Below are 26,172 nucleotides of genomic sequence, written 5' to 3'. Positions count from 1 at the left end.
ATACAAGAAAAAAAACACATTACAGCACCTCAACTTAATATAGGTCTGCATGCTCCAGAACGGGGGAGAGGGGAACACAGCATATCGTAAAGACAAAAACTAAGTGAGCTGCGTCACGGTGATTTGGCTTGGGCTGAGCAGGTAGGTGGAAGAAGTCCAAACCTTTAGGCTTGGTCCATTAGGATACATTATGTAAGAAGAAATATGGAGTCTTGTGGCAACTTTGACACATGCTGAAACCTGCCAAATTCATCCAGCAATAGCTCCCTTAGAGGCCCAGCAATGCGATCCGTTTTAAAACGCGGCCAGAAATGAATCGCTTTTGCACAAGGTCAGATGTAAGAGTTTGAGTAAGACGTGGCACTCTGCATCAGCCAAAGTAAATCTTGGATATCTTGAGAAGTTCAAATAAGATAAACATTCATAAGATCATGGGAGCTTCCCACACATTTTTCTGCATTTGCACATTTAGGTAACAGTGTGGTTTAGTCAAAGCTTTGGAGAGTGGTATAAGCACATAACGTATCCCTCAATATGCATTTATGGGCATAACTGTCTGTCTAAAATCCGTGTAGATGAAACATGCCAAAATGCACAAAAAAAATTAGAAATCGCAACAGGCTACAAAATAAATTTCACCCGACTGTCTTCTTCTGCTTTAAGGCAATTAATACATGCAAAAGTAAAGAGAGACTTGAATCTTCTCTGTTCCTAAATCCCCAAAATGTCAAAAACTGAAATAGCACTTTTCAGACATGCCCAAGGTCTCAAGAAGTTGCAGCTCAGATGCCCTGCCAGCGAATGCGCCTGGAGATTTCTTGCATGTCAAATGATTGTGATGCATTTCAATAAGCACAGTGGGAACTTTCCTGTTCATCATCCTGTCTGCGCGCTCTGATTCCCCTCGTACGACCGCTGCGTTTCTGCTGCGCTGCTCAGTCTTCGTGGCAATCATTTATCTATGCAAAACATTTGTGCCATGAATTTGAATTTATTCAGGTGCATTGAAGACAATACGGCTTCATTGTAATAGCCAGTCTGTGCGGGTTCGCTAAGAGTTTGCATAATTTATCATCTCTTGTAAACTTTATTTGTGCTAGGAGTAGCGTCAGGCATTTAAACATTTTGGTGTATCAACTCGGTCACAGACAAGTGGTCAAGTGTGCGTTTGGACACAGTCAGATAATAAAGATGAAATAAATAACGTAAATATATATTAGGTAAAAAAATACACAATCATATACAGCACATTTGCACAAGAGATAAAATATACGTAATATGCAATTTTGGGGACAAATGTGTGACAAAAAGTGAGAAAACCCGTCAAATTTGAGCAAAGCCGCCCCATTGAGGACATCCTCATTTGTCAAAACACTATAAAAAATATAGTTACGTTTTTTCAAAATTGTAAAAATGCCAAGAGTTTTTTCAGGTTAAAGGTGGAGTGGTTGATTTGGAAAGGCACTAACTTTAGCCTGCTAGCATGTAAATTATAATCCCACCCTCTACGCGATCCGTCCAAAGCCACGCCTCCTCCAAACACATGAATGTATTTTGTAAATCCACATACCGAATTACAAACTAAGTCCATTCAATTCTTCTCAAAGCATGTTCATACCTGTCCAAAAGAAAGAGAGCAACCATGGGATCGTCTTTCAGAGCCTTTGCCTGTCTGAACCGATGTTAATTCGAGTTTTTCCTCTTTCATGATCCAGACGTTTTTTCGTCACTGCTTTTTCAAAAACTGACAATGTACACATGACCAGTCACAGCGTTCGGCCAGAACATTTTGATTGGGCGAACGTTTTTTGGTTCTACTCCTTTCACAGACGTAATATAATTATAAAAATATTATTTCAACACTATACTTCTTGATTGCTATCAGGATGTAAAGAGATTTCCAACCAACATGACAAAAAAAATGTTTCTGGACAGGATCACCCACCATGCCTTTAAGAAAGAGCATTTATAACTAGCAAACATAGAATGGAATGGAATGGAATAAAATAGAATGTAAACATCTGTGTTTCTGTAATTACTTTGTGACACTAACTATATGAACTGCTTTGTGGAAAAGACATCCATGTGTCCACAGAATATGTAAGAAATTCAGAAATACACATTTAAAATTCGCAAAGAATTTAGAAAGAAAGAACAGCAGGACCGCATGGTGAGCGATCTGTCAGAGTTGTAAGGGACAGTTGCGTCCTGCAGAGCCCAGAGCCTCAGTTTGACATTAGCAGCAGAGAGATGCTTTAGCCTGCAGGACTCAACCTCTGGCCTCCGGTCACCTCTGTGGCCTCCGCAGATGTCATTTTCAAAGAGAAGCCTTTGTCCAAGAGCGCTCTGACATGTGTGCCACAAGAGTTAAAGAAGTCTAACAAACCACGAGACATCTGTCAACAGTCTGAGCATCGAGGGGCCTGCCTGCTCAAAATGTGTTGGGCTGTTGGGTGAACCTGTACAACATATTCCTCAATGTCTCATAAAAAAACCACACAAGCACAAAACTGTGGAGTGCATTTTTGCTGCAAGTGATGTGAAAGAAACAACTTTTATTTGTGAGGAGTTGTAAATGACTCCTTGCATTGAGAGGTCAGTTTGACAAGGATAACGATCTATAGTACCAGCAGAGGGCAACAACATCGCTAATCTGGAAAAACATATGTGAAGTGCTTACTTGCATTTAAACACTCTCAGTCAAATGAACCTCGGGCAAATAATGTGTTTTTTGGAAAATAACAATAAACTAGTTGTGCTGGGAGTCACTTTACACAGCCAGCTGAGATTTGACTAAGATGAAGAAAAAAGGAGTGAATATTGCTTACCTTGGAAATATGACACGAGCATCCAATATTGTGCCGGGTTACTCATCGTCCTACTTCATAAATTTAGCAATGTGATTATGTCTATGAAAAGGAAAGATTCAATTGTTGAATCAGTATTTTTATTAAGTATAAAGAAATTACTGTTAAACTAGGAAGGCATTCATAAATCAGAGATATACAAATAAACTTTTAAAAGTCAGATATTTCTCAAAATATCTTCTTTTGTTTTCCACACAACTAGTCATATACAGGTTTTAAAAGACATGAGGGAGAATTAATGATGACAGAATTATTATTTTTGGGAAGCAAAATTGCAACAATTGTTGGCTCATTTCCCTTAAAATTAATTCAATTAAAACCCACGGGCTTTCAGGATCATAAAAATGAAATTCTGTTTTATTCATGAAATTATCATTGTGTCAGCATTCACTGCATCTTCACGTTGTTGCAAATTGCGTCACATCCTGATGTACAATCTGACGCCACTTTAGGTGACTTCCAAATACATCAACGTCAATGTACAAAACATGCAAAAGCATTTATAAAAGATAAGACAGAATCGTCATTTTTGTGTGCACTATTCCTTCCAGAATATTTGGTGTATGTCTTGGAGTTGTTGATATTGTCACGGATATTCCCGGCCCAACAGTTTACGACAATAGAATTTCTCTGAATGTGCTGCTCTTCAACAGAGAGTAATAAAAGAAGAAAAATACCTCTTCTCACAGAAAAACGCCCACGTTAATATCAAAGACCTGCCGCAAAGAGATGCGAAATTGTTAAGAACGGTGACAGTACCTCAGTGGGGTGGATATTTAATTCTAACTCAGACCTTGGAAATGAGAAGCATCTTTCCTCTAATACAGCGAGCGTGGGAATTATTGTCAAACTTCGATCAAATTCTCATTTTCTCTCCATCAAACCGACCGTTGGTTTCATTTCTTCGTCAGCTCGCACATGCTCGACGTTCCTGCGGAATACAGATTGGCTGCTGATGTCAGACCGCAGGTACAGGCATGTGGACGCGTGGCGCTTGACTGATAGCATCTATAACAACAGGCAACACATAGACTCAATTCACACTAAGAGATGGTGCAGCAGTAGGTTGCAGGCAAGTTATTTCATGAAGAGGAGGAAAGCAGGCCTACGGCACTGTAGCTGGTCTGTGTCCTTAGAGACTAATGCTCCAGCCTCGAGGTCTGCTTTAGATATCGTGTGGCTTCCATCTCAAACTCCTGTTCCCTATCCATCGTAAATCCCTTAACTCCAAGCAAATCTCGGTTCATTTTGGATTCAGTGTGCAAGCAGACCTAACATTTGCATTCTGTATTATGAATCAGTCCTGCATGGTGAATGTTTTTGAATGCTCTTCTTTTCACGACATAAGGATTGTTTTATGTACAGCTGTTGATTTGGCACATGATTTCAAGGTTGCAATCTGTTGAGCAAGTGCACACAAAATCTGTATTTAAAATGGTCTTTTTACCTTACTACAATTTGAATTTTATTTTATTTTATTTGAGCAATGTTATTTTCAACCAGCGCTGTGACGAAACAGGACAAACCCAGCAGTTTTAATTTAACCTTTGCTGGGTTGTTTCAACCCAAAATGCTGGGATGTTGTAACCCATCTTTGGGTCAAATATAACATTTCCTTGGTTCATTTATAACCCAAAAGGTTGGGTTGTCCCTTTAAGACCCAACTCTGGGTTAAAAATAGCCCAGCATTATTTTTAAGTGAAGGATATGTTTACCAACAGTGAGTTTGGATTTACAGAAAGTCAGAATGTTAATGTTTAACATTAAAGTTTCATTAATAATAAATCCAAACGTTATATCCAGGTTTGTGGTGGGAAATATCCCAAATCCGAGATGTCTTGAACACACCATTGATGAGACCTTTTTTGGTTTAAACATAAATTTGATACATAAACAAAATTGATACTCTGAAGATATTTTCAATTAAATTGAATTAAATTTACTAAGTACGGTTGTTTCGCATCCTTTAGCAAACACCTCAATATATTAGGTCAACATATAAATCCAGCAGAATCTATATGTGAGTCGTTTCGAGTATGCAAAAGAAAATGTATTTCAGAGATGCGCCTATTTACCAAACATAAACCCTCCAGGCAAAAATTCACAAAGCAACAAGCAATCTGCAGAAGTGAATGCCAGACAACAGATTGCTTTGACTTGGCTGCAGAAAGTTGATAGCGCAAGATTCGGATCTTCCATTTATAGAAAGAGAATCCTGCCTGCGATAATACAGTCCATAAAAACACCTGTGTGCCGAGTTTATTTTGGGATTGGGGCGGTCAAGGTCATCCACGCGGAGACGAATCGTGTAGGCGGTATGGCTAACAAAGGGAATATGTTAGTGTTCTCCGCAGAGCTCGGCACGCAGACGGTGGATCTGAGGAAGGGGCCTGCTGAGAGGTTGATGGGAAGAGAGCGCTAAAAGGTGGGAAAGAAGCCAATCAACGACTGAGTTGGAGCCATTATGCAATCTGAGCACAAAGTGTAAAGCAAGATGAGGCAATGCACTGTGAAGATGTGAGGTGGAATGTTTTGTTGGTTCTGTGATACAGTCGGTGCGGATGTGATATAAACTTTGGAAGTATAAAGCAGTGAAGATTTTTTATTTTTCTGAGAACAGCTTCCATTAAAAAAACTTGTGGATGGTTGCTATGATGCTTGAGTATTTAAAGTAAATACACATGTGTTTTTGCTGCGTTCAAGACACCTCGGATATTTCCCACCTCAACCCGGAAGTACTTTCTGGAACAGCGCTCTTTTTATGTTAATTAACACTTGTAGGCCCGGTTTCACAGACAAGGTTTATCTTAAACCAGGACTATGCCTTAGTTGGATTAGGATATTTGAGTCACTTTTATAAAAATGCTTTAGAAAGAAACATTACCTATGTGCATCTATAGACAAAACAATGGCACTGACATATTTTACGATATGTTAGGGCAAGTTATTTTCAGTTGAGACAGCTCAAACGTTCATTTAAGTCTGGGACTAGCCTTAAGCCTTGTCTGTGAAACCGGGCCGTAATGTTTTAATACTGCTAAATCATTAGTAACATTAGTGTTACTAAAGCCAGACGTTAATTCCGGGTTTGTGGTGGGAAATATCCTACATCTGAGATGACTTGAACACAGCATTAGACAACATGAGCATACTTGTTACGACACGCATCACTATTGACAGTTTTTCATAAATATAATTAAAAAATAGGCAAATTGGCTTTTCACAAGATAAAACTTCCACCTGACAAAAATTCACCTCATTCTCTACTCTGGCGGTCTGATGTGACATTTCCCGACTCCGCCCTCTTTATCTCCCCGTTGCCCTTTTGTATGGAGGTCTGTGTGTCCTCATCACTTTTAGTGCTGGTCCCTCTGCCAAACGCCAGGGCTAAAAATATCCGTGCCAACCAGGCAGAGTGATATCAGCCCTCTAACAACAATAGCAAAGTTGCAGTCAAACACTGTGTCACACAGCCACTGCAGTTGTCATTTTGCGATAAGCAACGTTTTTCCTCAGTGTTTTCCCACAACACAATGCATCGGTGGAACAACATATGTGTCCCCTGTTCATAACTGGACTGGTCAAAGAGGGCAAGATGCTTTGAAAGAACCAGAGCACGTGCGCATTGCTGTTCATTACGAGACTGAACCTGAAAAAGCATTAGCATATGAGTACATACCAGGTGTTTAACGCATGGTAATTAAAACAATATTTTTTACACATATGGACAGGTTTAAGTATTGTTCACACAAAGATGAAAATTGTTTTAGTATTTACTCACCCTCATGTCATTCCAAACCTGCAGCAGAACACAAAAGATGAAAACGTTGGCACCAAACAAAATTGCGCCCCCATTGGACTTCATTGTATGGACACAAAACATTTCTCAAAATACCTTCTTTTGTGTTCCTCTGAAAAATGTAATGATGTAATGCCAGTCCACAATAATTTTGTTAGATTTGCGTTCACTAAATTAAATATGACTCATCATGAATTAATTTTTTTCTTTACTTAATGTAAAATGTTTAACCTTTTTTTAAATATGAGGATTTGTGGAATCACAGCAAGTCTGAGTAGGCTACTCCAGTTGCAATGACAAAACATTATGAAATGCATTTAGAAAGCTAACTATTGCCACCTAGTGGTAAGACAGAAGAACTACCACTACGACAAAATGCAGCCTCTTGTATAATTGATCTGATTGCTTCAATTTGTTAATAAAACGAGCAATAAAAAGTGATATATATATATATATATATATATATATATGATATTTTAAGTTTCATGAATATTCAAACCTACTTACATCAACGCAAAATTAACAGAACTGTTGCACAATTTCTGGCACAAAAAGACAAATACAACCGAGTTACTAAAATATGTGGGGCGGCTGGCAAACAACACTAGGCACTAAAAATGCTTTGTTTGCTATATTTCTTATTGCGCTGAATCAAACATGCCTTCAGATATATATTCAGTGGGCTGGTTATATAACATCCATAAATGAGAATTTAATTATTGTTCTCCTGGCTTCTGGTGTGTTAACACATGCCAACAACGTTTATGGCATAACAACAAACAAACCTTGAGCCTGCGGTTTCTGTGCTACGCAACAACTCCAACCTTGAGTCTTATTAAATGGTCAAACAGCAGGCACCATGGGGATAATAGTTAATGCATGTTGAGAGCCTTTGTATTACCACTGTCGAGAGTATTTATTCATGTGTAATTGTACCTGCATCCACACGGATTGTCAATAGAGCTCATGTCGATTTAGAAATTATTCATATTAAAGCGTCTTAAGTGTTGAATATTGGCATGCCAATGATTGGCAAGCAATAAATAGTCGCTTTATTTGAGGTGCTGCATAAATATGAATATGAAAGATATACAGACTGAAGGAATCTGCTAAAAATACCTGACACAGCATGCTGTTATTCTCTAATAAAGCTCTAAGAAATTGTCTTAAAAGTTTAAGGTAAAACTGCACTGGAAATAGAAGTCCTGATAGAGAGAAACTGCCCTGCCGAAAAAAACAATAGAACCCCAACAGAAACCATTACAGAAATTCTAATGGTTTACAATAAAATACCATTATCAACCATTAGCTGTTTCCATTAAAACCATTACAAAATGCCTTTTTGTACTGTGTTTTGGGCATTATTCCAGTAGGATTTCACATCCCACCAATAGAATCCATCACATACCAGTAGAACCATTATAGTTTCCATTTAAACCAATACAAATCCCTTTAAAACCAATAAAACCATTATAACTTCTTTAATGGTTTCTATTGATTTTTTCAGTAGGGTGGTTAAACAGCTGCGTGATAACTACATGAGGGGGAAAAACAATAGAAATCCAGTAGACACCATCACAGAAATTCTAATTGTTAATGGTTTCCAAAATACCATTATGATCCATTAGCATTTTCCATTAAAACCATTACAAAATTCCTTGTAGTGTTTTGGTCATTATTCTACAATGGTTTAATGGTTCCCATCTACCAAATAACACTCCACCAATGGAATCCATCACATACCAGTAGACACCATTATAGTTTCCATTAAAACCAATACAATTCCAATTATCCATTAAATCCATTTTCTATTGTGTTTTAGGCATGGTCCTTTGTTTTGTTTTTTTAGCAGGGATATGTATGAAGTAGCTAAATATAATTTGTCAAAAGAACATATGCATAAAACGTGCATTCAAAGAAAATACTTGTATGTGTCAGATCTCTCAAGATGCCTTGAGAGAGTTTTAAAAGTGATTTCTTTAGCATCCACAGCCAACTCCCCACAGTAGGTTAAAGGCATCATAGATGCAAATGCTTTGGCAATGTCAATCATGCCATAAAGCAAATTAAAGTTGCATTTGTAGTGCTTATGTTGCTAAGAATGGCTGTTTCAATGTTCAGGCTTACAGAAACCCCACGTATGTGTAAATTACAAAATGTTAAATTAATACAAATATAATAAATATAATAAGATGGGCTGTACACAAAATTTCAATTTACAATTGTAAATCTTAATTAGTGATAAGTTGCTGTAACTTCATAAAAACTTCAAAAAAATGTTTTGGAGAGTTATTTTGTTGGTCATGATTTGTTGATCACTTAATTTTTACAGGTTATTTCTGACCTCTTCTTGAATGGTTATCTCACAGGGAACAACACTGCCCCCTACTGGTCTGAACAGAAAAAAATCTAGCATTTATTAGAAGGAAAACAATTTGCATGTCATCATTTATTTAAAAACCTTTTCACGCTACTCTTGCATTATATCATAGGCTACCCGTATTTTTTCACATTTAATCTGAATTCTCTCAGAGTACCTTTAATATGAAACAACATTGGACATACGTGTTCACAAACGCACCACATGGTGGCAGCACTACACTAGCCATGCCAAACTCGACATTGACAAAGGGTCTTGCTGGGGTAGAACCCCACCTAAGCCAAACACCTATTAATACAGACAACGCTTCGCTTTCATCCATAATGTGATTATGCCATCCCGGGGAGCAAAACGACACCCCCGACCGCAACCTGTCAATACGATTCCGTACGTGCCGATTGTACTGCGTTGTGTTCCCCCTCCCCGTGGTTCGGGCCAGATGACATAAAGATAAGTTGGGTCTAACGTCATCAGTAGGGGTCCCATCAGGAGGAAAAAGCTTCTTCCAGGGAGGTGCCTATTATAAACAGGTGCCACCTTTCATTTTCCATGTTGACACACGCTGGTCTAATTTTGCCTCTGGATCTTTTTGGCACCGCGGCGTTCTGCCCGTCCCGTCTTTCTGCCCCAACGTGAGTTTTCACAAATATTAATAGGCCTTATTCATTTCCCCCGCCTCTGTCTCTGACAGATACGTCTGCTGTGATAATTGGGCTCAATCAGGGATTATTCATGGTGCTCTCAGACATGACCGACCAGCTTTGTTTGCCTTGTGACAGAACAAACCCACACGTTCGCCTCCGAACATGCCTCCGCCTCACAACGCGTACGCGCACTCATCCATCCCGCCCTTAATTACCACCAATTAACGTGTGGACTCGAACGCGGCCTACTTCTAAATGGACATACCCTGGAAAATAACATGGCAAAACAGTCCTTGTGCGGCAAAATAACCCTCCCGATTGTTGCGGTATTTATCAAAGAAAGCAATTCGCCGTTATTTGCGAGTTTGCAGAGTCGAGAGTAGGTACGGCTTCTTGAAAATAATTACAGCGGTAATGAGTTTTTCCCGGTAATGGTGGGAGAGGAGGGAGCGCAACCCGGATGGAAAGACAACGGCCAGGCCTCCCGGTGCGCTGCACCTTGCTACGGTCCGGTCCACGCTTCTGATAAACCATTAGCCCGAGCCGTGACTCACCAGTTGATCGTAATGAAGATCGCTAGCGTACAGCCTGGCCCTATACTCCCAATTGTTCCCCTAATATCCGTCTAATGGTCTCCATTTAATCCGGGGAGGATGATTACTACGTATTCGTCTTCCCTCCCTGTTCCCCTAGCCGAACACGGAGACGCACAAAGGCCCGGTCGTAGCAGATGAATACATCTCGGTCATCAGCGTAAAGTAAAGCATAATCAGAGCATTTTCCTCCGGCGCATGAGTATGATAATGAGTTAGCTTTGCAGCGTAATTTTAGATTATGTTCCAATGGCGACATGTGGTGAGGATTTTGTTTGTCTTCGGCATCTCTCTTGTTTTTTTCCTCTCCCTCTGTGGAGTTTTTATGAGCTTAGAGATCAAACGAATGTACGCTGTTATCTGACATTTAATTATATGAATTGTCCTAGCCTCTGCAGACCTATCCCGATGATATAATGATCTGTGGAAAAGAGCTAAACAAAACCATGTTAAACCAGCCGGCCTGTTTTCGGAAGCACTTCTTAGATGGGAGCCCAGATGGTCGATCATTTTAACCAGTTAACCACCAGCATGGCTAGACTGGTACCAGCAAACCACTTCATGCTGGAATGATGTATTTTTCTAGAGCTTTTTGTCTTTTCTTCATCTGTGCTTTCGCTACCTACCTCTCCCATTCAGCGTTGACAGCAAATCATGTGTGGCACCTATAGGAAGAAAAAAAGTGCACACGAACCTCGGCGCAGCCACAGGGCTCGCAGGACATGCGCTAGCATGCAGACCTTCATTCGCAATTCGCAGCCAGCTCGAAGCTCCCGCACGCCTCAACAAAATCCGAGGGACAGCGAGCCCTAGTCAAATATGTTTTGTCAATATTTAGGCTCGTTCTGCTTTCTTCGCCCCTACAAAAGTTTCATTTTATTGAGTGTCTTTGCAGGGTTCGCCGTCTCCTTGCGGGATTTCTGAACAATCGACCCTCGAGGTGCTCCTGGAAAATGAACCGCAGCTTTCAATCAATATTGGTCATATGAAAAGGAAACTGTACTCTGGATGATATTAAATGTTGACAGTGTTCAAAACATGAGGTACAAATATTGTGCCTGCATTTGGGGATAAAAACAGTAGGCGAAAGATGGCGTGGGGATGGATTTCATCTGTTCAGATGCATTTGCTTTGGTGAGGTACTGTTAGATAATACTGAAAGCACTTCTGTATACACAAACACATGGTTTGTTAATTTAAGAAAAACAAGAGGAATTATAAAAAAAAGCCTGTTTTAGATGTAGTATTGCAATTAAGAAGCTATTTTACGTAACAGATGTTTATAATCCATAAGAAACTATAAGGTTTCAAAGCAACAACATAAAGCCGTGAAGCGTTTAAAAAACCCGTTAAACGTTAAGCCTGTGGTATACTTATTTTTTTACGTTTACGCAATCGTGCGCGTACAGCCGAACGCACTTCCTTCAAATCATACGCGTACGCACGGGTTTTGACGCATGCGCATTACGACGTACTGCAATACCTCTCGGGGCCTACATGGGTCTTGTTTTCTTCTACTACCTTGAATCGATGTTTGATATACAGTGTATCAATATGATACATTAAAATTCAGGAGTACATAAATATTTGAAGAGGATGATTGGTGTCAATTGGTTTTATTTTTTTTCTTTTCTGGGAAACATGTATATATATTTTGTAGCTTCTGAAGAGCGTTACAGGTATATAAATTATATATTTAAATATGATATTAACTAAAGGGAAATGCATTTGAACATATGAAATACATCCCAACATGTGTCTATATCTAGAAGTATAAATATATAAAAAAACACAAAAATTATATTTTTAAGACCGTTTGTAACCAATCAACATTGGCCCCCATTGACTTCCATTGTATCGACACGAAACCACAGATACATTTCTCAAAATATCTTTGTGTTTTACGGTAGAAAGAGTCATAATCAGGTATTGAACACAATTAGGGTAAATAAAGACAGAATTGTTATTTTTGGGTGAACCATCCCTTTAAAACATTTAACAAAACTAACATTAGCAAATGTGTAACTGCAGAAGAATGTCTGTGTATATATTCTGATTTAACTAAAATTTAAATTGTGTAAGATTGAAGCCACCATACCATGACTGCTGTAAATCTGTTGATGCTGGCAAAAACGGCCACATTTGTAATTTGAAAAAGTCATAGCCCGGGCAGACATCCACCAAACCTGTGAATGTGAGAATGTTGACTTTTGTAACTTTGAGTGCATGGCTGTTTATTTAGTTAGTTCAACTGCTTCATTATTGCACTCGACTTTGTTTCCAGCATTTGTAAAATAACATCATCCAATTTACACAAGCTCATTACTCCAATCTGTGACCTTCGGCGGAACCAACAAAGGTACGATTTTTAAAAATGCTCGGCCCTCTGCATACTCTAACAAAGCACTATCAAATGACTTTGATTTCTTGGAGCGCAGGTCCCGGTTATCGTACCTGACATATGTTGCCGTGCGTTATTGGGGCAGTTACCCTTCAGACATGTGCTGAAGAGTGAACAGGGAAAGGTTGGGAGGTTTCATTCGACGGATAAAAATAGCGGAGCCCGGGTAATGGGCGAATGATCATTTCCACCGCGCGTCGAGACCTTCGGTAGCTACCGGCGGCATTAGGGGCGTATCAAGGATGTGAGGTACTTCAAAAGAAGCTAATCAGGCGCAATGGGACTCGGAGAAAAGGTTTCAGGTTTTGAAGACAGTTGCAAATTGAAATGGAGGACTTGCCGAACCTATTTAGAAACATATCTAAACATATAAAACATTTATGGAGCGTTGAGCGTACGCTTTAAGAGAGGGGAATGTCTTAAGCGAAGTTCTGTAATCAGAAACATGGATGCTAACGATGTACGCAAAACATTTTGCCCGGAAGAAAAGCATTTATATTACCAGTATAAATTTGTTTTCATAAATCATCAAGTATAGATGACCAACTAAAAGGATATATAGGAAACATAGGCCTTAACAATCAAAGGTTAATGACTGGTGCGCAAGGGACGGCATACATCAAATTTTACCTTATTAATGTTTGAAATTGTTTGTTACATGCTGAGATTCAGCCTGAGGCTGTTAAATAAAAATGTTTCTGGTTTGCAGCAGATGGATGACAAATGTAGACAGATGTATAGCCTGCATATATACTGTAGTCTTGATGTATGCATCCCCATATGACTCTATATTAATGACACATACATGATTTCACACACATGAAAAAGCTGTAACACAACTCCCTGATGCACATGGTCAGTGGTCACTAAACATAAATTTGCAGTAATAGTATTAACCGTAAGAGTCTTAGAAATTGTTAGCAATTGTAAGACAGATTAAATGTAAAAATTTCAATAAACTCAATTTGAAACCATTTCATGAGGTGGCTAATTTGTATGGCTAATTCAGTGCATATGCCAAAGAATTCTTAAAGGTCCAGTGTGTAGTTTTTTTGAGGATCTATTAACAGAAATGCAATATAATATAAATAACCATGTCTTCAGAGGTCTATAAAGAACTTACATAATGAAGCGTTATGGTTTTATTACCTTAGAATGAGCTATTTCTATCTACATACACCGCGGGTCCCCTTACATGGAATTCACCATGTTGTTTCTACAGTAGCCCTAAACGGACAAACTGCTCTACAGAGCGTGTTTCGTAAATGCCTTATCTGCTCTGGCAAAGAAGCAAAAACATGACGACATCTTAGTCCTGTGAGAGCCACCGTAGTGCTTCGAAAGGGAGGGGTGAAGTGAGCCGTTGATTGCAATTAGCAACCTCACTGCTAGATGCCACTAATATTTCCACATTGCTCCTTTAAATCAAGGTACATTTACTTGAGTAGCAAAATAAAGATAAAGTCTTGCTTTTTGGGGGGAAAAGGGTTTATACTTAAACAAACAAAAATATCTGCTAATGCAGGGTTCCAAAGCAGGGGCGGCAATTGCAGGGGGTTCGCATGGTACACCGTATATCCACCAGCGCACATAAAAGTAAAAGACTGTAAAAACAGTCAAATCGCAAAGGTTTACAGGTTTAATAATGACAGTTATGTAAAATACCACCAATAGAACCTTTAAAGCAGATTTTACACATTTTTTGAAGGTAAACATGCAATTGAGTAATTAAATTATTAAAAATGTACTTGAAATCTGAGGGGGTACTTCAAGTAAATAATTTAGGTCAAAGGGATTCAGCTGACAAAATAGTTTGAAAACCCGGTGCTAATGGGATAAGAAAAATAAGCTTGAATTAAGTTGAAGTTTTCTAACCCCGCTGGTAGATATTTTTGCTTGTTTTAGGCATAAACGGACTTTAAGAAACTTTTCAGAACCTGAAAAAAAGCATTTGTACTGGAAAACAGGAGAAAAAAAGCTAAGAAATTATTTTTTTTGAGGTTCACATCAGTGACGGTTAGGTTTAAAAGTATGGCTTCATTATTTCATTGGAACTGTATGCTTTCATACTGTTTGATTCCTGTAAGAATAGTTTTTTTATAGTAACTTATCTTTTAAAATTAAACCTGACCGGAAAGAATGCAGATGAATTAAAAATCACACTAACTATAACACAAACTACAGACCACTTTGAAAAAACTGCCAGAAGAACTTCCTGTTTCAGTTTTTTAACACTAAACAAGCGTTTGAACAAAATACAATGTATATATTGTATAACAACAGTACATGTATAACCGAATCAAAATGTTAACTAAATATCTTTAAGATTTAATTATACATTTAAGATTTAAAAAAAATAAACAAGAAACCGGACGTACTTCTGGACCAGTGTTTTCATCTTGCAAAGTGGTCCATAGTGTGGTTTTCCTTTAAAAACAATGTTACAGCTGTAGCTGCGTATATCAGTGGTGGCTTTTCTAATGTTAGCATCCTAATCCAAATTGGCAACATATTTATAAAGAATCAAGAAATATCCACTATACAATATAAAAATATTCCTTTTGAAATTTTACACACTAAGGATTTAGAATACACTCCAGAAGATAGGTCTTTACAGAACAGCGGACTGCTTTTTAATTTACAGTGAGCTACACATCTTAATTTTTTACATTAGGCAGAGAGTTCCTACAGGATTAAATTAGCTGAATTATTGAACTCAACACGGTCATTAGACTCATTACCTCCACTGAATGATGATGTGCGTGTCTCACTCCGCTGAAAATCACTGTAAGTCCTTTCTATTGAATTACACCATAACACACAATAAGGACCCTTTCCGTTTCATATTACACCACTGCTAACAGGTGGCTTGTCGAGGTTGCTGCTGAAAGTAGTGTGATCTTATAAGGTCAGGTGTAGGGATGCACCGATATGTAAATTTTGGCCGATAACGATATCCGATCATTATTGAACATTGGAAGTCGATAACTGATATATTGGCCGATATACAGTACCTAAATATTAATATAACATTTTCTGAGACAGAAAATTATTTTTGTCTCCTGAAAATCATGTACCAAGCCTACTTTACACTGGTTAAAGATTCTTTAACTTTAAACTTTTCTGGTATAATGTTTATTTAATAAACAAATTAAAGATGTTCTTCCAGAGCAACCCAGAAAGGTGTTCTCAATAGCCACATGTCTAACAGGTCTCAAGACAGAAAGCATTCAGACAGCAGTCTGATTCAAACAATATGCTTTTGTTCCTATAATTTACACGTTCATAAATATCTACATACTACAATACATCAACAATGTTTTGCTAATAACAGTGAGTAAATGATCACGACAGAAAGACAGTACTGTACTGGATTTTAACTGTGAGCAGCGTGCAGCTGAAGTGGTTCAACTTGAGGAAATGATTCATAATTTATCAGCTATAATATATCGGCCTAAATTTTATTATCGGCCGATACCGATAACATTAAAATGGACCATTTATCGGCCGATACCGATATGGCCGATAATTTATCGTGCATCCCTAATCAGGTGTGTTGTCTCACTTTTTTAACCCCAACAAACAAGCATTTTCTCTCCAGCTGGGCCTGGCTGAATTCTTCTAATGAATACATACATTTGTCGCCGATTGTTACTCATTTTTTTCAGATTACATTGGCCACCTTGTTGCCAAGACAACGGCAATTAGCAAGAACTGGGTTACCAGGCAGACAGTGGCTACAACAAAGTACACATCGTAACCATAGAAACCAGGGTCAGGCCAGCAGCGCGGGCTTGTCTTCGCATGTGGTAGGGAAAATATACGTATGGGCCTTACATGTATATTATTGATAAAACAACATGCATGTTGTAAAAGTAAGCATATGGTCCAGGTCTCTTAAGCTTTTGTTATAATTAAACTCGGGTTAATGTTTCACCGGACCAATTGACTGACATGTGAATTTGTGTTGCTATTTGTATTGCCTACTCACAGTTAACTCAAACATTGACCTCATCAGGTAGGAGATAAACCACATTTGTATTAACAGGCAGACATCCATCACAGTACCTCTTTATATATCAGATTAATGCTTCCAATACAATTTTTTGCAAAGACAGTATACATACAGTTTACAGTAGCCCTAAAAATCGTTTGAAATATGCTAAACTTGACTTTCCTCAGCCACATTTGCTTTGACCCAGCTGCTCACAGAGTCCTTCTCAGTAAATGTAAAGGCTAAAGAAAGATCTTTTCACATTCACACAGGTGTCCCAACTAGCAGATGTTATTCAGCACATTAACTTTAGAAATGCTCCGCTAGTTTTGACAACAAGAAAGTCTCCAAAAGCATTTAAAAACTCTTATTTTTATCTAAATCTATTGGCTTATCATGTAAAATCTAATAAATGATCTTTTTTTATTCCAATTGTCATCTCTCCACAAGTGATATTTTATCCCAGTTTGTTGTGCAAATGACCACAGAATCCTTGATTGTAGATCTATGTCCACTTAAGCGCTACATCACACAAATGAACTCTATAGTGAACATGCTTAGTTTAACGATTAATTATTTTATAATAATAATTAACCATCTAAATATTTTAGTAAATGCAAAAATAAATGCTTCCATTATAATGTGTTTCATCTGAAGGTAAAGAAATCCTAATGTGTCTGATGTGTTTCATATGAGGAGCCGTTTAGGCCTTAATTATTGAAATGACTCTTACAAACACTAATGAAGTAAAAACATTGATCGATGTTTTTATTTCACTAGTGTTTGTAAGATATGTCCCTGCCCTTTGTACACACCGCCCGTCGCTACTACCGATCGGATGGTTTAGCGAGGTCCTCGGATCGGCCTCGCCGGGGCTCCTCGCGGGACTTGGCTGAGTGCCGAGAAGATGATCAAACTTGACTATCTAGAGGAAGTAAAAGTCGTAACAAGGTTTCCGTAGGTGAACCTGCGGAAGGATCATTGTTAGTTGCCGGGCGTGCGCGGATCCAGAGCGGCGGCGGGAACCATGGCCCCCGTCCCGTCTTCCCGGGGGCACCCAACCAGACTCTCACTTGACTGTCTGCCAGACCGGCCCGGCCTCGCGGTAGCATGTGTAAGGCTGGCCGAGACCCTCGGGACCTGTACCTCGGCGCAGGACGATGGGCCGGGGAGCCCGGCGCGGGACGATCGGCCGACAAGCGTCCCGCCCGGCTCCCCTGGCCTCCGCCGGGTACCTGTAGGTGCGTCCCCAGCTCTCATTAATACATATGAATGAATTTCTCTAAGTTCGGTCAATGTTTTTATTTCACCAGTGTTTGTAAGGGTCATTTCAATAATTAAGGCCTAAATGGCTCCTCTTCTTCTCCCTAATGCACTTTGGGTTATTTGTGAAGTAACCAAAATGCTCAAATTAACCTACACTTCTTTTTTTCATCAGGGGTTGTTACAGTACAATTCGTCTCAAACCACACACACGCAGTAAAAGATACATCCCCTCCACCCCACCTTCACGTCCAGAGGCTTTCCCCAGGAGTCTGGAGGGCGTCAGAATGTGTTCAATTAGCTTGTGTAACCAGAGGCAGGACGGACACATATAATCCCACAGCACCTGCTGCCTCTTCACAGGTTAACCCCAGCCAACCATGTCACCGACCGAGGCAGGATATCACACGTTAGCCCAGCTCAGTAGCCCTGGATTTACTTGGCCGTCTGATTGGATGTAATCTCCGACCTGGCCCACTGGCAAGCAGCTGGACACCTAATTAGCCAGCCGAATAAACCTAGATGAAGTTTTTCAGGTGACGTGCAGCCTCTCCGCATGCAAGGTTGCTGCCATTTGGGCAGGTCTTATTAAAGCAAAATAAGGGAGTCATTACAAGTTTCAAGAGTCCACACTTACAAAAAGTTGACCGGTGTAAGAGGACTATCAAACACCTGTGTTGTTTCAAGGGCTAAGGGCACAGGAGGAAAATGTCAAGATGCCATTAATTATATAAAGCTCTATTGAATTTTTTTAAAGTAACACTTTCAAAGATTATATACGGGAGACCAGTTCTACAATGCGATGCCAGAAAAGAACCATTTTAGGTCTTTAAAGAACATTTAAGTTTTTAAAGGACCATTTGTTACCCTTTCGTAATATGTTGAGCCTTTATCACTACAAAAGTCCTTTTGTGGAACCATACACCTCGAAAAGAAGCTTTAAGGAACCTTTACATAGTTGCCACATGAGTAAATTATCGAAATATGTAACTTTGAGGATTTACATTAAAAACAAAGAATTCATTCAGACTAAATTCATATTATCAGAATTTATGAACACAAATTTGTCAGATTGGAGGAGTCACATTTTTTTTTGTGGTGGTTAAAATATGAGCAAACTTTTTAATAAAAGCTCTAACAAAGGCCATATTCATATCTGAACTGAGAACCAGACACATCTGAAAGTGAAAAATAGTCTAATTGACTTGAGCTAACGCTCACTTAAACCAAAAAGGATCATAATTACATATAAACTAAAACTAAACTCAAGAAGGCTGACAAGTGACCTATGTAAAGACAACAGAATACCTAAGCCCAGCAGACCATGCATCTATATAAAAACACCACGTACTCGTCTGTGTAGTCCACAACTTGAAATGTCAAGTTACTTTAAACGTGCTCTCTAATAATTCACCGGGGGTTCGAGAGAGAGCGCGCGGGCGCGCTGATGTTCATTTGATGACACACATATCCTGTGTACCGCAAAGCTCACCCGTGATGAATGGTTCGAGATCAGTATCACCTTTCAAACTACAACGCCGTAGCTGCTTTCTCCATCTAACAACACAGGGCAGGCACAACAATGACAGCCATTAAACCTTGCGACAGAAACATCGCAGCGTAACATGTTTGAGTTCGTCTCTCTCTTTATCGAATTAATTCGCTCGCGCCCCGAACATTGTAGATTATTTGCGGGGGGATAGGTCACTCGAACACATAATAGAAGCACAAAAGAGGGAAGAACGCGACAGAAAACGTTGAATAACGCAATCACAATTCACAACGTGTCACTTCGTTTTCTCCTCAATCAAGTGTTTGGCGCGTTCACCTCGCCTTTATTCCCATGCAAAGCAAAACTGAACTGATTGCGCGGTGAAATTATAACCCCGATACGGGTTTTTGTTCCGTATAGTGGCAGCACCATTACGGGTGAATTAAATGAGAGAGAAGCCCTACGAAGCACAGTCGACACCCTCCCACTCCCGCCCACGCCGAACCCTGGGATCACACTTTTCAATCCGGTCCGCGGCTAAAAGCATTCATTCCTGCGTTTAGGGGCCCCGCGCCTGGAGCACCTACCAGAACGCGGTCATCTCGCTGGACAGGGGAAATTTTTGTCAGTGACTAGCGGGATATCAGAGATTGGTATTCATAAAGCCTTGAGGCAATGATTACACTTACAGTAGTTCCACTTAGGGGTCCACTCAAAAAAAAAGGCACTCTGCTGAATTTAAGAGAGGAAAGCTTTTACACTGGTGGGGGGAGACTTTCCTGTTCCTTTCCCACCGACTCAGAAAAGTCTAAATATGGGGGTTATGCATTCGGTTTATCAGTTATAATTTTCTATTTCTTCGTTATAAAGGAGAAAAAGAAACTTTTGTCATTTTTTTTAGGCCGTGGCAAACTCCTGTATGGAAAATTGTCTTTCAATCAGTGCTGAAGTGGCTGTTAAAACAGATGCATTTTCTTCAACCTCTGCTCTATCAACTGAACAATTGTATTCCCACTGGGAAACCTCTCACTTTGTAAACCGGGTATAGTGAACCAATGTCGGAGTTAGTTTTGTTGTTATTATTGTGGCATTAGTGTTTGTTGTGTTGTTGACAGTTGTGGTTTGAACCCACCTCCGTGTTTGGTTAATGCTGTTGTGATATGTGGGAAGAGGCTGGGTAATGTCAGCTAAACTATTTCATTAAGCTTCCGGGGGGGGCTGCTAAAAGGGGGCATTAGCATTTTCATTTGAAAAATGACAACGAGTGAAAATAAACTGAGTATCTTAATGTTCTGCCACCTTTAAACAGAACTAAAGATAGAGAACGAAAAATACAATTGCACTTTTAGTACGATGCATTTTTAAAACCTAATCTAATAATTCTACAATAATCCAAATTCCATTTAATTTCACATATTGCAATTTAATTAAAAGATAAAACATCCAAATATATAAATATATACATTGCCTAATCTAACAACACAAGACATCGCATGTATAATAAATAAAACTTTAATATAAAAATAAAGGAATAAAACGTAAAAAAGGTTCCTCTGCTTTACAAGAATAGGCTCTGATTTCTTCCGCTCACAAAATCACACATCCTCAAAACCACGCCGATTATACGCATCCGTGGCGCATGTGAAAGTTGACCACGTATTCGGCGTTGGTGCGCTGTACGGAGATAGCGAAGGGTTCAAAAGGGTGGAAGGTGAACGCCACGAGTCTCCTGACCGTGTGGTTAATGGGTCTACCCAGCAGGCCTGCTTGGATCTTAAATTTCAGCAGCCCCGAGTCCCTCGCATAAAACCTGGACAAAAGAGAGAGCCAGGTTATTATGATGCCGGCGACAGCAAGAAAACTGTATGTTTTACAGCGTCGATAAGCGAGGCACGAATGAGAATTATGGTAACATTTGTCAGGGAAATTTTGAGAGCTCTTGAAAAGTGTTTTAAAGATCCCCTGTCAAGGCATGAAATTACACTTTAGTGTTTCAAGATTTAACAAGGAACTTGATGTGGACCTCACGCTGGGCTTCACTTTTCACCCGGAAGAAGGGCGTACATTCTGGCCTCTTCTGATGTTCACTGTGCACTTTGTCAACAAAGTTTAGACTGTGCATATTATTTAATGCTGACATGTTAGGCAGAGACAAAAAAAACGCAGATATAAAAGAAACTCACTTCACTGCACCAAATGCATGTCAAATATAAATACACAAGCATAAATAGTTCAACACTTTCATTAAAAAACAAAAAAAAGTTTTCTTGCTAAATATCGACATTATAAAAGCCCCAAGTGCGCAGACATTACGCTCAATGGTACCGTATAGGGTGATCGCCGCAGGTCTTCGGGCGCTCCATGACGGACACCCACTTGTCATCGTAACTAAAGAGGGAGAGGTCCAGATACGGGCTGCTGCTGTAAGATTGAGCGCTAATGGGCAGCTGTCCCAGCAGTCTTCTAACAGCCTCCGTGTGCCCTCCATACTTGGCGTTCACAATGGTGTCTTTAAACCTGAGCACAAACACACAGCCTTATAAATAATGTGAATGCAAAGTGCTAAATTACATTCTTCAAAGGAACAGTTCACCCAAAAATGGAAATTCTTGCATCATTTACTCACCCTCTTGCCATTTCAAATCTGTATGACTTTCTTTCTTCTGCAGAAAACAAAAGAAGATATTTCGAAGAAGGTTGGTAACCGAACAATGGCGGTACCCATTCACTTGCGGTGGTTTTGTGACCATGTACCTCCATTGTTTGGTTACCGACATTCTTCAAAATATCTTCTTTTGTGTTCTGCGGAAGAAAGAAAGTCATACAGGTTGAAATGACAAGAGAGTGAGTAAATCAAGACAGAATTAAAATTTTTAGGTGAACTATTCCTTTAAGGCCTGTCTGATTCAATTGGAAGGAACTTGAGGGGTCTATATAATAAGGCTTTTTTAGAAACCAAAGGTTTTGTGAGACGACCCCTGGCTCGACCACCACTTTGAACCGAACTGTTTAATTTGCATCTCACCTGCGCTGCACCTGACGGGCGAAGTTGTTACTGGAAGCAGAGCAGGGGAACTGCACGGCTTCGCTGTGAAGGGTGGCGTTCCGGAAGAGGTCGCAGAAGTTCTCGAAAAGCTCCAGGAGTTTGTCTGAAGTGTTCTCGAAAACGGCTATCACCTCGGTCGACAGCATGTTGTACACCACGTAGAATGAAGGCTGAAACATAAAAATTGGCATCATGTACAGACGCCCTTTACACGAACAAGACTATTTCACACACACTGAAACTTTGGATAAATACCATTGACTACCACAGTAGGAAAAATAGCTTTATACATTTCTTTGTTCTGTCGAACACAAAAAAAGATATTTTGAAAAATGTAGGAAAGCAAAAATCAGAACAAAGAAATGTATGCAGATTTGGAACAACTCAAGGGTGAGTTAATGATCACGGAATCTTTATTTTTGGTGAACTGTCCCTTTAAGTAAATACAACAGTCATTTCAGTCACATCTTAGCAAGCACTAATAAACAGTATCCAGATTCAAAACAAAGGGATAACAAACGTTACATCTTACGCTTGCAGAGATTAGGGAATGACGACAGCAGTGCGTATCTGATTCAATCTCCAGTTACTTCACTGCCTCCATGGGCATGAGTGTGTTTGTGTGGGGGGTTGGTAGTTTTTACCTGCGAAGGGTCGGTGACCCTCAATGTCACCACGTCTTCGCTGGTGTACTTGATGAAGAGGTGATGCTCGTCGAGGAGCTGCATCTTCCACATGCGTAACTGCCGTAGCTGATCGAAAAACTGGAAGAACCGACGCTTGGCCGTGGCGCTGCCATCATGCTCCGCCCTCCTCCACAGGTACACCAGCAGCCTGTGTTTCAGGGAGTTGATGGTTTTCTCCTTGTAGAGACGAGAGAAGCCAGGCTGGCCTTCAGCTTGAGCCTCGGGGTAAACTGCAGACAGAGTCAGGAGGTCGTCCTCATAACAAAACCGTCCGATGGTGCGGACGTCGAGGAAGGTTCCTTCAGGTGTGACCTAAAATAAACGTAGTTCTTACAAACTAGAAAGTGAAGAACAAAATAGAATTTAGGGCGATTTGCATCGTCAATAATTTGCATCGACTTTCCTCTTACCTGAAAGACGTGTATGGTCTGTTGTTGCACAGAAAGCACAGCCAAAATATTTCTGTACAGGTAGAGTCCCTGATTGTGCGACAGAATGATCTTGTCGCATTTAAAGGTGCGTGTGTCACATAAGCGACCCGTGTGCAGGTCTATGATGTGCAGCGAGTAGTCCTCCAGAGGAGAGCGTGGATTGGGGGTCACCGACTCGTTGTTGCGGTAAACCTCGAAAAAATGCGGATGAGGCTCCTCGGGCAGGTAAGCGGCTGAGCCGACGATCACGTACCTGCAGTCGTCGGTGAACAGACTGCATTCTCTGTTCAAGTGCTCGCCGTTAGAGGCCACGTTGGTGACGTGGAGCAGGGAGAAGAAGCGCTCGAAGAGTCTACCTCTGATACTAAGAGAGCGCTGGTCGTTCCCGTTCGCCAGGGTCTCGCCCTCCTGGCCTTGGAGGAGGTCTTCTGCAGCCTGGCATCCCTGGTACTCGTAGATCTCCAGGGAAGTCTGATCGGAGGAGAAGGCGATGAAACAGCGCCCATCAGGGGAGAACTTACGGAGAAAGCAGGGGGGCTTTTCCACATTCACCACGGTGAAATTGGGAAAGAGGTTCTGGTGGAAGCAGCGCACGCTGTACCAGTGAGCCCCGGGTGGGCCCGAGTAGATCCGACGTCTCTCCAGGCGGTGGACGACGTTCTGGTTCTGAATGCGACGAGGCTTCAGAGTTGGGAAATCATCCTGTGGTGTTGTGGTGTTGTGAGACGCCATAACAGTATTAACACTGCAAATTATACATTTAAAAACGTTAAAGAGAGTAATCTTTTTACATAATAATTACACCTCTAATTACATATCAAAAACACAGACAGAGAGAGAGAGAGAGAGAGAGAGAGAGAGAGAGAGAGAGAGAGAGAGAGTGTGAGTGTGTTATGAGAAATATGTGCTTAAATGTATGAAATTCGACAAAAATATGCATATTACATATTAATCATTAGTTTTATTCACTAAAAACAACATTTAGTTTTATTTACATTACTTAAGCACCTTATGAGCCTTTTCATTTAAGAACAAACAAAATTACTAATGTGGAGAAAAATGGGCCAACCTGTTGAATTCTTTCAATAAAACAAAAACAATGTAAAAAATACAAAATAATAAAGAAAAAGCAACCAATAAGAGACAAATGTGACTATACTGAAAATGCTCAAATATAATATAGTATTTATATATTTATTCATTCATTCTTTTCTCGTCATGATATAATTCCCATAGAAACGTTTGTGACATTTAATAGTTTTGATGAGTTTACTATTACTGTTAAATGTGGGAAAAATACATTAATAATAGGCAAGTAGGTAAGTGACCACAAACCTTTGAACTGTAGCATATATTCTAACCAAATAAACATTTTACTCCCATTAAGCCACCCAGGTGATATAAAAAAAGACGAGAATAAATGTAAAACGTTCATCTGGTTTTGCTTGTGACGTCCACGTCTTCACGAGTGCATGCTGTCATTACACCAAGTAAATACCACAAGTTACACCAAAATGAGGACATACCAAATACAAAGAAATTCTGCTAATCATTTCAACATTATACTTAATTGTCTTGTTATATTCATGATGAAAATTATGAGCCAGATGCATTTTGCCAAGTGCACTTTCCAACTTTTTATACCCAAAGCTTCAAAACCAGCTCACAGAAAGATAAAAGATAAATTCAAAATAAATCATAATGAACTGCTATTATTTTCTTACCTGTTTTAATATGATGAAAGTTAACCTCCCCTCATGCTAACATCTTTGCAGCTTTAATCCTCACAGAAGACACAGACTTTATAAAGCGGAAGCCTAAAGTCTACAGAAAATGAAACGCGCACAAACACGTTAAAAAAACTAAATAAAAGCGTCTCATAAAGTTTATTCTGGAGTTCGAAAATCGCTGCCTAGCCGGCGGAAGTAGCTCGCTTTAGCAAGAACCACACATAAACAGTCAACGTGAGGCGCGCGTAGCTCCAGAGCGCCCCCTTCAAGAGCGGCGAGAACGCGCACCCACACTTCATATTCAAAGTAGAAATGATTAAATGTCGTGTCAAAATGTCTCTTTAAAATCAATAGAGTTGCATGTGCTCTGACTATTCAGACAATAAATAAGATAAGATTCAGATAAGACTTATTGGGTATTTTCTGTACATAATAACTGTTGTTGGGTGCATTAACCCTTGCACAGATTACAAAGCATCTAAAATGTATATTAACAGAAGTTATTTATTCTTTACAAGTGTCACTTCATTTTTTTATGTGTATTATTTATTCATATTATTATGTGTATTATGTGGTGGATTTGGATGTGTGCACTGGAAGCTTCAGGTACTAAAGAAAATTCCTTGTGCATGCAAGCACATTTGGCAAAAAAAGCTTTTCTGATTCTGAAGAAATCATTTTTAATAATTGAAGATAAAATTACATATGTAAAATGATTTATGGAGAATTACTGAAGCACACAGAAAATCAAAATGTACTTTTCAGCCTGAAGAAATGTCTTGGTCAGGGGTTGGATGGTAAGAGGGCTAACAAAGGGGAAATCTAGAACTGATAATTAGGGACAAA

At 39.6% G+C, this 26,172-nt stretch overlaps 1 protein-coding gene across 1 annotated transcript; it reads right to left on the bottom strand.

Moving 5' to 3' along the window:
• Positions 1 to 20,841: 20,841 nt before the first annotated feature.
• Positions 20,842 to 25,530, bottom strand: det1 (DET1 partner of COP1 E3 ubiquitin ligase). Its single transcript, XM_057329922.1, has 6 exons — positions 25,321 to 25,530; positions 23,576 to 24,341; positions 23,124 to 23,477; positions 22,459 to 22,649; positions 21,759 to 21,950; positions 20,842 to 21,243 (listed from the first exon to the last, which is right to left on the bottom strand). The coding sequence occupies exons 2-6, from the start codon at positions 24,326 to 24,328 to the stop codon at positions 21,054 to 21,056; spliced, it is 1,680 nt and encodes a 559-aa protein (XP_057185905.1). The 5' UTR covers positions 24,329 to 24,341; positions 25,321 to 25,530; the 3' UTR covers positions 20,842 to 21,053.
• Positions 25,531 to 26,172: the final 642 nt, after the last annotated feature.

This window comes from Triplophysa rosa, linkage group LG3 (assembly GCF_024868665.1).
Source record: "Triplophysa rosa linkage group LG3, Trosa_1v2, whole genome shotgun sequence".
Classification (NCBI taxonomy): Eukaryota; Metazoa; Chordata; class Actinopteri; order Cypriniformes; family Nemacheilidae; genus Triplophysa; species Triplophysa rosa.
The sequence above is the reverse complement of the archived record's forward strand: the minus strand, read 5'-3'. Positions and strand labels throughout refer to the sequence as shown.